General features: G+C 41.6%; 1 protein-coding gene across 1 annotated transcript in view; it reads right to left on the reverse strand.

Moving 5' to 3' along the window:
- The window catches only part of ADSS1 (adenylosuccinate synthase 1), a gene marked incomplete in the record, with an annotated part of 24,583 nt that extends 7,839 nt beyond the window's left edge, over positions 1–16,744 (reverse strand). Inside the window, 7 exon segments of the mRNA XM_072427997.1 lie at positions 1,031–1,112; positions 1,350–1,457; positions 1,768–1,858; positions 2,060–2,082; positions 3,330–3,396; positions 5,835–5,937; positions 16,477–16,744. Coding sequence (XP_072284098.1) covers positions 1,031–1,112; positions 1,350–1,457; positions 1,768–1,858; positions 2,060–2,082; positions 3,330–3,396; positions 5,835–5,937; positions 16,477–16,650 — 648 coding nt within the window.
- Positions 16,745–17,737: the final 993 nt, after the last annotated feature.

The raw sequence follows: 17,737 nt of genomic DNA on the forward strand, positions 1-17,737 counted from the left end.
TATATATATATAGCTCACAGTATATTAGATTAGTGGTCATTGTTAAGAATGCCTTTTACATTGCTGGTCAGTAGGAAGAGTGTCATCCTTGCAGATAGCCAAAAAGATCATTCGTATTATTACAATTGACCCGAGAGGTCCAAACTGCTCACTGATCAAGGAACCCCCAACAACCTCTGGAGAAACCCTTGTTCAGAAACACTGTGCAGCATGGTCAGGTCACACACAGGACTACACTGAAGTTGAGTTATGTAGCCTGGAGTAAGACCTAACCCAATCAGACATTTCAAGATCAGATCATCACCATCATAGTGCTGGTCCTTTAGTCTGAATGCTGCAGTGCAGGGGATTAGAGGAAGTTCATATCAGTACAGATTCTACCACTATTGCAAGCTCTATGTACAAACAAAATTACCTTTAATTAACCCTCAACTGAACTATGTTATGGATTTTAATATCTGCTTGAAATTCAGTCGCTACCACGCAGCGTCTCCCGAGAAGCTGCTGTTTTTGGTATGATGAAGCAGCAAACACACGGCAACCTCACCCCATATGAACTTAGCCTAAAAAAAATGCTCTTTTTATCCTGTGGACAGTGCAACAGATACACAAATACACAGTTCTAGTTGCACTTTTATGTTATTCTGAATTGGCCAATGCCAATATGGCAACAGTTTCAGCTGGTTTGCAAGACATTCAGAATTCATTGTTCAATGGATTTATCCTGCAGTTGGCCTCCTCAAAACAAAATTTGCACTCCCATAGACTTGTGTGGGAATGCAAAACAAGCCTGATACAAACAAAAGCGTGCTGATGCAGACCATGGGCATATTTATAACTAAAGGGGCAAAAGGTATTTGTGCTAAAAATAGTAACAAAGCAAACACTTCCATAGCTGCAATAGTAACATAATTGAAAGCCTTATAAGGCAATAAAGATTCTTTTTTATTTATTTATTAGAAATTAGCTACACTGCTTACAACACATTAATATTTATTCAGAATATCTTCACTTTTGTATGACACATTACCTTCAGCTTCTTCAACTGGCCTTCTACATCTATTTCCAGATTGGGAAACATGGATTGATGCTGCTGGGCAAGGTTCTTAAATCTGCAGAAATAACAAAAATTATACATAACTAAACTTGGCTTTTTCCAATGTGCTAAAAAGCTGGTTTGTAGCCAAAACAAGGAATTTTTGCTTATAAAGAAGTGTATTTTAGATTTCCTTTTATTTATTTTGCTGAATAACAGCAAACACTGCTGTGTACATGAAATGGCAATCTAAACAGTAAAACAGAAAAAATTCCTGTAGAAAATATTTATCTACAAATGTAGAAGAACCAACCTTGATGAAAACTCATCAAAATTTGCAAGGAGGTCACAGACACGAAGACCAGTACGTGCTGCTTTGGAGGAGTAGGTTGGTCCAATTCCCTTCTTCGTCGTGCCAATGCTGAGAATAAGAAAACAGAAAATAGATAAACCCCATTTAAAAAGGAACTGTGGTCATTTTAGGTTTTAAACAATAAATGTGAGGTTACATGAAATGTACTAGGCAGTATTGGATAACAAATTTCATGTGCAGCCACCTTGTGTTTTATACTGGAAACACTATGCAATAAATTAGGTTTTTTAAAGTCTCCTCTTTACATAAAATGAAAAGATTTATTACAGATTTAAAAGGATATATTTAATTAAGCTATAGAGAAGGTCATTAGGAAAGAGGTTTGTAAAAAACTAAAAAAAAAAAAAAAAAAATTTACTTTTTCCCATCTTGCGCTTGTCGCTGGACTTCTTGGAGACCGTCTACTGCTTGGTGAAAGTCACACACTATATAAAGAAAATACATTTGGAAATGAGACGTAGGGGTAATTTAACATATTTAATAATGACCTAAAATCAGATTATCAGGGCAATAGGATGTATGAAGCCCAACAGGCATATTCGATATAGATAGGTAGATAAATATGTATATATATTATACACACATTTTGCTACATAATAATATAATTGTTTAATAAAAATAAAAAATTTTTCTTCTCTATAATATCTCGTTCATCGGTGATGACCATCCTCTCCTACTATTTTGTCCATGCTGTTGAGGAAGAATGTTTTTTTTTTTTATTTACATTTTTATAGCAGTTTTAGGTGTTTTTACTCCTTAACATCGCCTTATACAGTGAATTTATTACATCTTTCTCCTTGCATCTGTGAAAGTCCTCCAGAGATTACTAATCTCATTCTGAATAAATTTAGCAGCAGAAACACCATTCTTTTCATATTATTTATTAAAGAAATACTGGGAAAGTCAACTTAACTACCTCTGCTACAAATCATTCTCTGGATTAAAGAATGTGTCTCCTCATTTTATGTAGGTGTTCTGTATTTTACTAGATTAGAATTGTGCAGAACTGACAACACTGCTTTAAATTTCAGCATAGCAGAGGCGCTGCATAGTCATTTTTAACTCAAACTAAAGGAAGCAGCATGCTCGATTCCTGGCAGATCAACACTTGCAACTTTTAGAAGGTAAAAAACACGCATGTTTTGCAGATTACTTGCAGCACTGCACATTGTCTTACCAGCTAGCACTCTTGCTCTGCAGCTGTTTGTATGTGCTTACATGGCTTTCTTTCAGACATCCCGATTTCCTCCCACATCCCATAACATACTGGTAGATTAACTGGCATACCCCAAAATTGGCTTTAGACTAATTTAGGGACATTAAATTGTGAATTGAGGAATAGTTAGCAACATGGACATCAAAAAGCACTGTGTAATATGCAAGCACTATATTAATACCTAGTAGTAACAAATTTGGGATTTACCCCCAGATATACACTTAAAATACAAAGTCTTCTGGCTTTTCATAGAGGTCACTCTGCACATTTTGCTCCTGGGTGAACCTGTCAAGGCAGTTTCTCCAGAGTTCTTCCAACAAAAGGTTACTAGGGCATCCTTAAGCAATGAGCAGTTTGTGCCTCTAAAGGTCAGTTTAAGTGACACCAATTAACTTTTTGGCAATGTGTAAGGATGACATTCTTCCCAAATGCCAGCAATGTGAGATGAACTCTTCCAAATGACCACCACACTAATGTACAGTGAGTTGTGAATATAGTAATTATAGAAGGGGTTCCCTGAAAACTCGAAAATTATTTCAAGCTTTTCCCCATGCTACAAAAGGTCAAGAAAGGCTGTGTTAGGGTAAAAACCATCATTATACATAATCCCCTAAATGCTGCCTTTTTTAAAAATCTCTTCCTTTGAGCCCAAACCTCCTATAAAGATGATCCAGCTCCCCACCAAAGTCAGCATCATATACTACCTACCTTTCTTTTCATTCTTTTCTGCTTCTTCAAACAGCCCGGGTAGATGTATTACGACACCATTACCTGCAAACACAGGAAAATAACTGTTATCTCATCAATCTCATGTTTCCAAAAGCTCATAGAATAGAACTAAAGTCTGTATCACGCTCCATTAGCATTAATTCCCTTGCTAAAATATAAACCCTTCAGAAGCAAAACCAAAATGGCCCTGAAATGCATTAACTCAGGGTAAGACCACTCATTATTTCCCACAAGGATTACAGATCAGCAAGATGATGAAACGGTTCAAGCCTTCCAGCAGAAAACGAACAGTATTAACGTGCCGCCAGAGAAATATGCTGTGGTTACATTCGTCACGATAAACAAGAATATACGATGGGTCAGGCCATTTTGCAAGTGTTTATTTTATATTGATTTCTTCTGACACTAGATAAAGTTGTGCTTTTTGCTGTAAAATCCTATTAAGTAAATGTCCCGAACGTTTAGGTAAAGGATAATAAAACAAGAGGAGATACGCCTTTCGTGGAGCGTTCTTGTGTACACTGCCTTGTGTATAAACCTTTCAGTTAAACTAAATTATTATTTTTGCCTTTTCATGGCTGCTGTCTATTATTTCGTTTCTTCTTGCTTTTATTGCATGCTTATATTTTATAGATGAATGAACTGGAAGCTTTGATTCTGAAATGTTTGACTGAGCATAAATGTCCGTCACTGACTGAAACAATGGAATGTGAGCGCTGTGCCCTGCAGGCACCAACAGTTTACTGGACATGCTGTGTTGGAACTTAGAAGCTTGGGAAATTCAGTTATGAAAATGATTTTGCTGTAGGTTATTGCTACATATTACATAATATTTAAATGGAAAATGACAAGACGGGTTGCTTCAGCTTCCTAAAGAGAAAGTAAAAACCAGTCCTAGAAATATATATTCATGTGGCCCATTGCTAATAGATTTGCCCCAGAGCTGACAAATGCTGAATAATTCTCATACACCCATAAAAGTATTTTCCCTGTATTCATTAAAAGCCATGGCCAGATTTATTAATAGTGTTCACAATAAACTAATGTTCTCTCCAAACCTTTTTAGCTGGGTGCACCACCCAGCACCTTTTGGTAGCCACCCAGCTGTTTTTGGGTGGTTACTGAAAAGTTGGGTTACAATATAGGGGTCAACACTTACCTATAGCTTCTTCCCACCCAGCTGAAAAAAGTTTTGGGGAGAAAACTGCATGGGTTTAACAAATTGGATGCTTTGACATTTATGTGTATGACCAGCAACTGATAAACGTCTGTCCCTGCCTACTCTACCTAGTTATGCCTGTACTCTTTTTCTCCGCCTAAAGTTTATTCTAAACCAAGTTCCTCCCGTAGTAATGTGATCACCTGAGGCACTTGAAAGTCTATTTGCCAACTGGCAGATTGTTTCAGGTTAACACACAGCCAGGGCAAACCAGCTCACTCCAGCAACAGGTAAGTTTTACATTCCACAGTTATTCAGAGAGATCTGGTTTATTAGCAGACAGATAAAATGGTTGCATTGTCACAGCGACACGGGAGGCAGTCTGCAGGTTAGGAAGAAAATGTGATTTGCTTTACGTTGCTATGTGTGCATGTGCTTCAGTTGGTCCCTTCCTGGTGGGTTATTTTGTTTAACGCAGAGAAACAGTCCTGCAAAAAGAATAATTAGAAGCTATGGCTAAAATGTATATTTTGTCAACCAATAGAAGGGATGCAGGAAGCCTTGGATAAAACACAAAGACCTAATCTAAAAGAAAACGGAACAAAGAAACTAAGGTTTCACTTTTAGGGATTCCACAATTAGGCAGTTTATTATTGCAGGAAGAAGCAGGTGATGTTCCTTTTGCAATAATTCCTTCTACCTTCCTGATTGCTGCTGCTTTCTGGCAAAAAAAGCTAAGCTGTGTATAAGTCAGATTTCATTGACAGGATACCCAGCTTCTTCTGTGAGTGCCGGGAATGAAAGAACTCCGATGCATCCGGCCAATAAAGATGACCGAATATTGTCTCCTGAAAGAAAAGGAAGATGGCGGCGGCTTGTAATGGAACATGGACAGGCTAATAAGTGGGTTTACTTTAAAACTAATAAACTAAATTCTCACCTTTCCATGCTTGTTTATATGTACATTATCCACAATTCCTGAAATGCCCACAAATGGGTCAAAAACGGATACCACACTTTATGTGAACTAGAACCAATTAAAACAACGGCTACCCAGTGTATATGATTTGATATGTTAAACATAAAATTACATTTTATTATATTATATATGTTTACTAAACAGTTTTTATTTCACAGAGAAAGCTTTAGGTGAGTGGGGCAACTGTTTTCAATGCTCAGTTTTTATAAAAGTCAAAAAGTCCTCACTAAGAAGCCAGGTGGAACTTGGCTAAGCCAGAACTAATTGTTCCAACAAAACTGTACCAACTGATTGCTGCGGAATCATCTGTGAGAACAATATAGCTTTGTCCGTAACACTTACCAATGAGGGAGACCGCTTTGGAATTTATAATGCCACTTGGTAAGAGATGAAAGTCATATTCTTTACCGTCTACTACCACAGTATGTCCGGCATTGTTTCCTCCCTGAAAGACAAATGGGAATAAATTCACTTGATACCAACCAATAATACCAGTGAAAATGAACAGGATACTTTGAGCAAAATGCCTCATAAGTTATTACAGCAATGATAACCAATAAAACCTGATTGGCTGTGGAAAGGACGGTCAGATAACCTTTAGGCACCATGTGAGTGCCAATCCCATTTTAGCAAGCAATTTCATTGTTCAACCCAGAATTTTTTTTTAAGCTGGGTGGTAAACATTATAGGTGGGTGGCAGCCCCTGTATCGTGAGCAAACTCTTTGGTAACCTCTCAAAAACAGCCGGTGGTTACTGAAAAGTGCTGGGTGCTGCACCTGGTTAAAAGGGGCCGGGAAAAACATTGGATAAAAGGGTGGTTACTGCTATCTAACTGCAGGTATCTGAGGCTGCCAAGCAGTGTCTGAACTAAAGAGAATGCAAAAGGGTAGCTGGGTTACAGCTCCATATTGAAGTCACTCAAACACTTGATCATTTTGAACAAGCAATAAGCTGGAAGTGGACCAAGACGCCTAGAAACAGCCCTATAACTGCCCACTTAACATAGCCTTGGACTTTATTCAGAAAACACAGGATACAAAGACATAACAAGCAACAATTTTAAAGGTCCCAGCTGTTCTGCATAGTGCAAAGGGTGTACTGGTAACACTTTAGGGACAACCAAAAATAGCTGCACGGACCAGGTTCCCAATAGATAAAACAGAGGACTACTCCTAGTGTTGGCATTGCTGTTCAAATTCTGTGCAGGGGAGGCTGAGGCATGATAGGGTTGCCATCCCATTGCCTGAACAAGAACAGAATTCCAGTAATATGTTAAAGTGCATACAAGATCTTAATAATTGGGTTTTGATCTACATAAATATTTAAATAGCTGCGTCCAAAAATCAATCTGGATAGTAAAACTCAGAACAAACATGGCACTTTATCTAATTCATGATCTGCTGTTTGGCCAAGTTCTCTACTGATGGCAGATAACTTAAGCAAATGTTTACTGAAAATCCGTGATATGAATTAAAATGCAACTGCGCTCTGGGCATTATTTTAATAGATTGTAATGATTGAAAAACAGAGCGTGTACACGCCATTACCCAGAATGCCAAGCAGGGTACAAGCTTCTATTCTATAATGGTTCTTGTAATCTAAAACCTGACCTTCTACTACTGTATTTTTATTTATAAGGTGCAGGCTGATCGGTAGGATAGCCACGCCAGTCTGCGGCTTTAAATAGCAGTCACACCACCGACAGAGCGCTGTGATCTGCATCAGCGGTAATGCAACGGGTAGAAAAAGGACAACGGTTTTAAAATTATAGAATAAAGTTATTCTCTTGCAAAAAGTTTTATACGCAAACAGCAGTGCAATTTCTATAGGTCCCCACTGAAATATTGGTCTATAGCACCAAAATAGTTTAACCTCCCTGGCGGTATGAATATTAAGTATTTTTAAATGTAAAAGCGGGACATTTAAAGTTACTTAGTATTTTAAATTTCCTGCCTGGTCCGGCCTCCCTGCCATACGCTCCTGAGCAGATGCCTGGGCGATAATAAAAATAATAGGATGGTGCTGTGTGGGGGTCAGAGGAAAGATTGAAATACATACAATAGTTTTCAGCACTCTACAACCTTTCCCTGAAAGAGCCAGGATTTTCATGTTACACCTAAGCCATCTGCCATTCACAAACTGTAGCAGAAGTTGTAGAAAAGGACACCTTTAAGGGTTATAGAGTTACAATTCAATTCTTTAAGAGAACATTTCTCTTTTATCAGCCCCTAGACCAGGCATGGGCAAACTACGTCCCGAGGGCCATATATGGCCTGTGGGCTTTTTAATCTGGCCCGATAAAAGTTAGTACCAAATCGTCCACTGGCAAAAAAAGAAGACCAACAACACTGTTCCCACTGAAACTACATGTAAGTTTTCTTTTACCTTTAGGTAATGGCTTTTACATTTAATTTATATCAGTTCATACAAACACTTTCCATTCATCTGCCCATCTGTCAGATTTTAAAACTCATTGTGGCCCCTGAGCCAAAAAGTTTGCCCATCCCTGGCCTAGACCATCACAGGCAGTGGTAGTGGCATGTAGGGGTAAATGGATAGAAAGTACCAGACACAAAACAGGACAAAAAGAAAAGAACAGTTTTTGTTGGCAAGCTTAGCTCCAGATTTGCTGTGATTATTGTGAAATGTTAAATCTTTGCTTTACAGGGAGAATTATTTTTGCTGTTTGCGTCCCCAAAAGATTTGCAAACCTCCACTAGACGCCTGTTCCCACGACAGCTCTCCAAGCTGTGAACTTCCTCATCATTTCCTGTTGCTTCTCTAGGACAGGAAGAAAAGGGGAAATCTTCCATTAAGAAAAACAAAATAAACTGATAAAGGGCTTTACCCTTTCCCTAATCTATCCAGAACAAGGACAAGAACTAGGTTTAGACTTGCAAACACTTGACGTACAAATACTGCTCAGGAAGATAGTAATGTTTGTCAGATATCCTGCTACACAGTACATACCAGATCATACACTGGCTTTGTACTTGGCCTGCAGTTTGGCTACAATCAGACCATGTCACTTCTACAACAAGATAAAAATAATTGCAAGTAGGTAGGCCATTGCAATCACACCCTTGCGGATCCTGCCATCTTTGTTTCTATCTTTGGCCATCTTGATATGCATGCTAGGTTGACATAACTCCCGTGCAGGAGTGCATTTAGTCCCAGCAGCCGCAGGAGAAGCCAGGATGTGTTGGGTACCCCGGCTTCCTGCCCTGAGCTACATCTCAGCAATATTTTGACAGAAAAGAATGGTGATCAGGAAGGTAAGAATGCCTATTGCAGGAGGGACATCACCTGTTCATGTATGCAATAAAACCCTGCATAATCCTAAATTTCAAAAGTGGAACTTTAGTAGTAGCTTTTTAAACACACGTTACACAAGCATGCCCCACTGTTGTCACCATAAGGCAACTCACCCAGGTAAAAGCCAAGCAGCCATTGCTGAAATACATGTAGGCATCACAAAGAGATCACAATGAAAATGGTGAACACACTTTTTTTTTTGTTGATGCCACTAAGTTAGGGTTTACATTACACTACCAACTTTAGCTCAGCACTGATGAAGCCCTTTCAACACACTGGCTATCAAGCATACGAGAACAATCCAACCTTTTGCCTCAATGCGTGCAGTAGAAATGTACACCAGGAGTCATATGATGTTTCACTGTTGGTTAGTCCAATGTCCGGTCTAACCTAAAATCAGCTTCTCCTAATACAACATATACAAAGGATGTACAGCCTGCAGTGACATAGGACTCCACTCCACCACCTGTTGCACACTGGTGAGATTTAAGGAGCCTCGGTCACTAGCTCTTCTTTAATTTCAATGTCCTGAGGAGTCAGCGCTATGTATTTTTAGACCTCACGAACCTTTCAAGTAGAGTTTAATAGCAAGTTGGGAGTCTTGGTTAAGCTTCTCACAAATAAACACTACAAGAAGTAAAAGATGTGTAGCTTCCAGTGTTGGTCACTCACAGAACATCAAGATAAGGTGACCTTTCTAGCTCAAAACAACCTGTGTGTCATGACATCTAAAGAATCTTTGGATTTTGTTCTCCAAGAGGAGACATGCCTACCTTTTTAAGAATCAGGATTCTTTTTTCAGCACACTGGTGTTCTCCCCAGCCCCTCACCACCCAGCTGTTTTTGGGTGATTACTGAAGAGTTTGGTCACAATACCCATGCCACCCGCCTACAAGTTCTTCCCATGCAGCTTAAAAAAATTTCTAGGTTCAACAATGAAAATGTTTCTCTTGAGCTTGTGCACAATAATTACCAACAATGGTGGATGTAACCCCTGGGAAAAAGCAACTTGGGGCCCCCTGTTGGATGTGGAGCATTGAGGGCCCTCATGCAGCAGCACAGTTTGTACCTCCCTGTATCTGGCCCATTTTACCAAGATTACTTGTGCTGCCTTCAACCAATGCACATTAGAATTAGCGTGTGCCCATTCAACACTTACAGGCTTCTTTTACATGAGCTGTATTTTTGCTACTTCAACACCGGCAGAAACTTCAGCATTTTCTCAACTTGTATCCCAGTGATTCCCAAGCAGGGTTCCTCCAGCAATGAGCTATTTGTGCCTCCTAGCTCATTTTAACAGATGCTAATAATCTTTTTTGCTTATCTGCAAGTGTGTTAGCCCTCCCAATAGCCAGCAACGTAGGAGGCAAACTTACAACTGACTACCATACTGCAAGCTGTGGATATGGTAATTATAGGAGGGGTTCCCTGAAGACCTGAAAGTACATTCCAGGTTTTCCCTATGTTAAAAAGTTCAAGAAACACTGGCTAATCCAGTCTTTCCTGATTTTTACTTTTTACATCACTATACCTAAATACACCTATATCTAAATGATGCAATAAAATGCCCATGGTTTGCTGATCACCCAGGTTCTCCCATGATAGTCCACCTTCTCCAGTCGGAGATCTTTGATGAAATCGGCCTTATGGGTGGCCATTCTCCCAGCTGTAGGCAATGACCTGTCAGTGGGTAAACTACTAGGAAATCCTGCACTTAGCTGCTTGTGTAAATGAAACCTAAAAGCCCAGAAATGGGGCTGTGTGGCATAAATGGGGTTAAAAGTATTAATGGGACAAAAGTTTAGCATGTTGCGTGTGTCAGCATATAGCAATATAGTCCGTGTTCAGAACGTGCCATGGAGGGTGGATACCACACATGCAGTAGTATTGTAGAGCCAATGTAGCCACTATGGAAATTTATATTTATGCATCTACAATCCCAAACTGCTGCTGAAAAGTATTGATTGGAGCACTTACAAGGGGATTTATTGATTAGTTTCAGTGACATTCCAGAGGATAATCACTGGTCCTATTATTCTGCTACTATTGGATAGCAGAACAGGAATTAAAGTGTACATAAACTCAAATTTTTACTTTACATAAAAGGGTATACAACCCTTTTATATAAAACGAAAAAATATTTTTAGTTGTAGGATCCAATAGGGAAATTCTCCAGCTCCATCGAGGGATCTGCGGATTTAAGGGGTGATTTTTTCATTTTTTAGTTTAGTTTCACTTCCCTCTATGATTCCAACATACAACAATTAACCGATAGCAGGGTCCAGTCCTAAAAAACAAGCAGACCAGGAATTGGGAACCATCCCACGCAAAACTTTTCTGTTAGTATCACTCAATCATTTCATATTTTCTATTAGTAATTGTCAGAGCTCTTCAACCTGGCTTTAGGTCTATAATGCCTCTTAGGTTTTCCTGTATGAACACCTTGCAAGCTGAACCCTATCCTGATACGTAACTATTAATTTATCAATCACAAAAGCAGTACAAGTACATCAAATCGATCTGGTATTAGCTTCTTGCAATCCCTGTATTGTAGTGTGGGACGAAGAAGCTGTACAAGGAGGCAATGAGTTCATGTGCCTGCAAGAAGCGGGGAACTCTGTATGCACATGTAAGTAGGGAGGCTTCTCCTGCACACAGGTGGGTAAGCATTGGGCACCATGGTGAATGATAGGTGTTCTAGGCAAAAAAAAAACACCCCCCCCAAATTTCTGCGTCAAGTGTTTTTAAAAATCCACACAGAAAAAAACATTTTTGGCTCATGTGAGTCTAAAGATCGCCTACGCAGCATAGCCTGCTTTATAAGAGATAGGCCATGTTGTGCAGAAGAAAGTCACACAGATTGGAGCAGCAGGACCCCTGAACCTGTATGGCTGAACTGTTCAAACAGCTGAATGGGAGAAGGGGGGATCTGACTGAGGAAATATTTGCTGAGCATCAATGGGGTAGAAGACTTCCCCCTGTGCTTTGCAAAGTGTCCCCCCCCACACTTACACAGTGCTCCATGTTCACACCAATGACTGCCCCAAAGAGAGGGGGCATTAAATCAAATGGGTAAAATCAGATCTAGAATATTCAGAAGAAGGTAATAGCCGTGTGTACATCTTTAAATGGTGCAAACATTTCAAGTGTTTGCACAGGAAACATTTCATAGACTTCCTGTGGGTCCTCCTAAAAGAAAACTATGTCTACAGAAATGACTCCACAAACACTGACAAGTTTCCACTGATGTGTCCCCAGGAGATCTGCCAACCGGTCTAGACAAGCATGAATAAGAAATGTGTTTGAGGAAATCCCTATTCATAACAGGCTGGATTTATCAAAAGAGAGACAAATAGTCTGATGTTTATAGCAACTGAATTCTCCATCTAACCAAACACACGTCATGCTATTCACTAAAAACTCAATGGAATATACAAAGTCACCGTTCATCTTTTTAAATCTGAAGCTGACATTATGATATCTGGTGACCCTGAAATGAATATCATTGTTGAAAAACTCCCTGACAACGCTATGTCCATGTCTGTAAAATGTGATTGTGTTGTCACCCTGACCATAAATAGAGATTGGAAGCGTCTAAAGACAACAAACAGGTGGCGGTCTGCTGTTGTCACCATCAAGATGCTTGCGTTAGGAAATGCAGTGTTGGAGTGCAGTAGTTAACAGGATTTTAATGCAATAGTTTATGATGCATGGCATTTATCAAGCCAAAGGTCTTCTGGTGCATTGCATAAACTAGTGTCACGTATCACATGTGTTTATCAGTGGAGCGATCAAACAAACAGGATGCTAAGGCGCTGGAAATAATAAATTGAACATGCTGCATAACTCTGCTCCCTAGCCAACGCAGTGACAACAGTGGTGCATGTCCTGCAAGGCTAATCCATGGGGGGGTGTGGGTTTTTGGTAAATTGGGGTGCCATTTAAAATTCAAAGCACAGTAACTTTGACCTGATGGAAAAATACCCTCTAGCCACTCTCTTCGCTCCTCCAATTATCTACTCCTGGCTTCCTCACTCATCACATACAGCTCCAAGACTTTTCTAAAGTTGCCCCAACTCTCTGGAATGGTCTTCCTCGTCCTATTCCGCTTGCTCATTTCTGCTCTATAAAAAGCACTCAAAACCCATCTTTTCAAACTTGCCTATCCGTCTTCTTCCATATCCCCCCCTATTGTGTGATACTTCCCCCACCTCCTAGATTGTAAGCTCTTGGGGCAGGGTCCTCTCCTCCCCCTGTGTCGCTGTCCAGTGTTCAAGCCAGGAATTTTTTTAAGCAGGGTGGGAAGAAGCTGTAGGCAGGTGGCAGCCCCTGTATTTTGAACCAACTCTTCAGTAACCACCCAAAAACAGCCAGGTGGTCACCGACAAGTGCCGGGTGGTGCACCCAGCTAAAAGGGGCTGGAGAGATCACTGCTGTCTGTATCTGTCTGACATTTGAAACCCCTACATAATGTACAGAGCTGCGTAATATGTTGGTGCTATATAAATACTGAATAATATTAATTTGAGTTATCACATCGGAATGGATGAGGGTATATAAGCCTTGTGGGCAGATTCAGACCGATCTCAGAATTGAGCGACCCTGTGTTGCTCCCGGCACGGCTCACCGCTGCCCCATTCATTCTCTAGGGGACTGCCACAGAAAGAAGCTCTATGTAGCACCTCCCCTGAGGCAGCAGTACCCTGGTATAAGGTAGAAGCGACCACCTCATGGCCAGTGTGGTCTAAATGTCATTCAGCTGGGGAAAGAAGCGAGGGAAACCATTTAATATTATTATTGAACAGGATTTATACGGTGCCAACATATTACACAGTGTTGTACATTAAATAGGGGTTGCAAATACCAAACAGTGACATTGGGGCAGGGTCCTCTCCTCCTCTCAAGAGCTTACAATCTAGGAGGAAACAATACTATATTTATAGGAGCATTCTGTGTCTTGTGCTGAATAACAAAGCAACCATCACACGCAATCTGCGCCAACAGAACAATCAGCACCAACAATACTGATTACAAACAATCCTTCACCCGACTGCTATTTCATATCATTTATTCTGTGGAGACAAAATCTGAAAATAGTTTGGTGAACAATAATCGATGATTTGTAACCAGGGTAACAATAATCCGCGCATATTTATAGAAAAAGATGATATTTTGAAATTCTATTTTTTGGTTGAATTAGAAAATCTTGAGATTTTTTTTTTTTGCTAAAGAGAACCCAGGAGCAGATATCAGCATGTCAGGGGGATGTGGGGGATAGATTTGCTCCCCCCCACCTCTGGGCTTTATTTCACCTGCCAGTAACACATTTCCCATCCTAAAGGGACAACGCTCACTCGCTGCACTTTATGGAGGAGCAGAGTTGTCACATTAGGCTGCTCTCCTGATCTGGATCCCACTTGCATCTTATTATTACATAGGAAGGGAAGAGTTTTGCAGTGCAGAAAAGATACCGGAGAAAGCCAATCACCTTGTCTGAGATATCAATTCACAATTTTCTCCCCAGGCACTTTTAGCTGGGTGAACCACCCCGCACTTTACAGTAACCTCCCGTCTGTTTTTGGGTGGTTAATGAAGAGTTGCGTCCCAATACAGGGGCTTCCACCTGCCTCCAAAAAGTCTCTGGTTTGAACACCGAGTGCAGCATGCAAGAAGATACCAGAATACTGGCAGGATCGTCAGGTATTCATTTCTGTACCGCTACCAAATCAAACCGCTTGTAAGCTGCAATATACTCATTTTTGTTTTGGGGTTGCAAGGAACTATAAGGTCAGACAAAGGAGTGCTGGTGACCAGGCCCTATATTTTAAGATCCTATGTACCCGAAGCAGGCACCCTCCATATACTCAGATTTGTCCAGGGTACATAAGCCAAATACAAAGCTGCAGAATGACCAGCACGCCTTTTATTGAGTTTGGGTAAAGCTGACTGCACCCACCAAAAAAAAAAAAAAAAGACAAAATGCTCTTTTTGCTCAGGTCATGTGATCTTTTTACTATAGGCAGGATCCTTCTTTGGGAGTTTTTGACCGGGGAACTTCCTATTGGATGCTCAGGATCCTTGCTTTATTATCCTTGATCAGGATGCAGAAGAGGGATCACCTGCAGGGACATCAACGCTAGGGGGCAGTGGAACAAGATTAGTCACTATTTTATTGTACAGCTCTGCGTAATATGTTGGTGCTATATAAATACTATTTAATAATAAAAATCAGCAGGGCTTATAATACTGGATCTGTAGGGAGGATTTTAGAATAATATTACCTGGGTGGGTGGACTTTGAAAACAATAACACATGGTAGGCGGGTGGAAATACCTGTATTGTGATCCAAGTAACCACCCAAAAACAGCCGAGTGGTCACTGAAAAGTGCCGGGAGGTGCGCCCAGCTCAAAAGGGCTGGGGAGATCACTGCAATTTATGGTTCGCTCCTCAGCATTAAGGTAATTGGAAACATATATCAGGAGGGATGGGCACACTGCAGGCTGACATGAAGGATAAAGATAATAAAAATCTCCATATGCAACCAGATCAACAACATTGATGGATAGACTAAGGGTATTTCAAGGTACAGATATTGCTTTGTAAGTTTTTTGTTCTTGCAATATTCACCTTCAATCCAGAGCTACCCCCACAATTTCCTGCCATTGGAGGTCTTCAGTCTCCTGGGCAGAGTACTAAGCATCAGACAACCCACTTCCTCTCGGGAATCATAACACGGCCCCCAGCTTCCTCCCTGGATTCCTTAAGAGAAATGCTAATTGCCTGGCTGCCATGGTGGCCTTGCAACTTCGAAACATCGATAAATGTGAGGAATGGCTTGGGCCTCATACCTTTACCGACACCACAAGGTCAGGCAGCCACCATGCTCGTATGTAAGCAATGTCCCCCATAGTTTGGGGTAACCTTCCTCTGTAAATGTGGAGAGGACAGACAGTGCACTTGGTTCCTTCAACAATGTTTTCCCACACACTGTTGAAGCTCGGCCATGTGTGCCGCCATATTGTATGACCATCACCACGGCAACACAGCCAGGTATTGTAAAGTTAGTTTGCATCAGGTTCCATTAAACCAACCTTCACAGCTGCAGTATGCAAAACACCAGAAAGTGCTGACCAATGAGAAGAACCAAAACAGATCCTGAAAGGAGAGCTGCCGTTGCCGTAGTGATCATAACTCACATGATCCTACAGGCCTATCATCTTACAGACCTCACACATGGTCCGACCTCTGACCCCTCCAGTCAAGCAGGTAGGAAAAGCTAAATAAAATCTTATTTTTATTATTATAGTACGCAGGCTGGAGGTAAAGACTGAAAATTCACATATATTACATTGAAAGCAGCCACAGCTGAAAAAACGGAACCCTGCCAGTACGCTGCCCCAGCACTTTTAGAGGAAACAGTGGTCTCTCTGCAGAGGTCAGACACTCCCCTGCTGGAATAGACTTACAAATGCTGCAATTAGCAACAGCCAAGATTCTATTAGTAATATCTCCCCATACTGGAGTCAATGGTCTCACACGTGGCTGGAGAATGAGCAGGCAGCCAATGAATGAATGGATGCAGCCGAGGAGCCGTGCACTGATCATCAATCTGCCCCATGACACGCTGAGGACACCGGGGTCACGGGCCTCCATCGGGAAGGACGTACCTGACACCGGCACACGATATCGGCGTCCATGGCCAGCAGATCCACCACCTTGCCTTTGCCTTCATCTCCCCATTGCGCCCCCAGGACTACGATGACCTTATTGCCCACATCGTGCCGGGGCCTCTTCTGAGTACCGGGAGGGCTGCGATCGTTGGTGGCCGGAGTGTCAGACATATCCCAGGCTGTGTCTCCGCTTACTGATACGAGAAGCACGGGCCCACAAAGGCGGGAGAGCTGAAGGAAATGAGCCAGCAACCAAGAGGCGGGGCTAAGCACTACGGAGAGGGAGGGGTCTGTGTAAGGGGTGGAGTCAACTCAGGAAGGCGGGGCATGCTTTTATAAAAGATAGAGCAGTGGGAGGAGTCGGCGCTAAGACGCAGTACTACAAAAGGAAAAATGGGCGGAGTTAGATCAGGTCGTAGCGTAGTGGGTGGAGTCGCTGGTAAAATACAGGGGAAAGGGCGGGGCCAGAATCAGAACAGGTCGTGGTGTGTCTTCAGCAGTGGGAGGAGTCGGGCGAAGACGCCTCTGTGAGGTAAGGGGCGGGGATACAATCTTAGCAAGTCGTGATGCTGTACCAATCAGCGGTGGGAAGAGTTTAGCAGCGAAAGAAGCGACCACTCCGCTATAGGAGTGGGCGGAGACAGAGGTCGAGCAAACAGCAGTGGGCGGAGATATAATTCTGAAGGCTCTTTCTGCCCTTCTATTGTGGGAGGAGTTTAGAAGTGAAACGAGATGACATTGCGATAAAAAAGTGAAAAGGGCGGAGTCACAGCTGTGCCTGGATGACTCTATAGTAGAGGGGCGGTCAAGACTGGAGGGCGTGGTGATGGGCGGGGTTATTCAAAGGAGGCGTACAGAAGTTGCGCGGGATTCTAGTGTTTCCGCCCAGCGAGTAATTCCCGCACAGGCCACGCCCACAAACCAGGTAACAAATTGGCGTAAAGAGTGTGCGGATATAAAATCTGATCACGTGATTGTGGCCTCACTATAGGATAGGTTTGGCTCCTCTTAAAGGACTCGGTGATAATAAAGCCAAGGATCACGTGACAGAGCTGTACAAAAATGGGGATTATCCTTGGAGGGTTATAGGGGGGTATTCCGCACCCATTTACACACCTCATACATGTTTGCCTGAAATATACTCTATTAAAGTCCTATTGTGTGTTACTTCCCCACCTCCTAGATTGTAAGCTCTTTGGGGCAGGGTCCTCACCTCCTCCTGTGTCACTGTGTATCTGTCATTTGCAACCCTTATTTA

This window comes from Pyxicephalus adspersus, chromosome 12 (assembly GCF_032062135.1).
Source record: "Pyxicephalus adspersus chromosome 12, UCB_Pads_2.0, whole genome shotgun sequence".
In the NCBI taxonomy this organism is placed as follows: domain Eukaryota; kingdom Metazoa; phylum Chordata; class Amphibia; order Anura; family Pyxicephalidae; genus Pyxicephalus; species Pyxicephalus adspersus.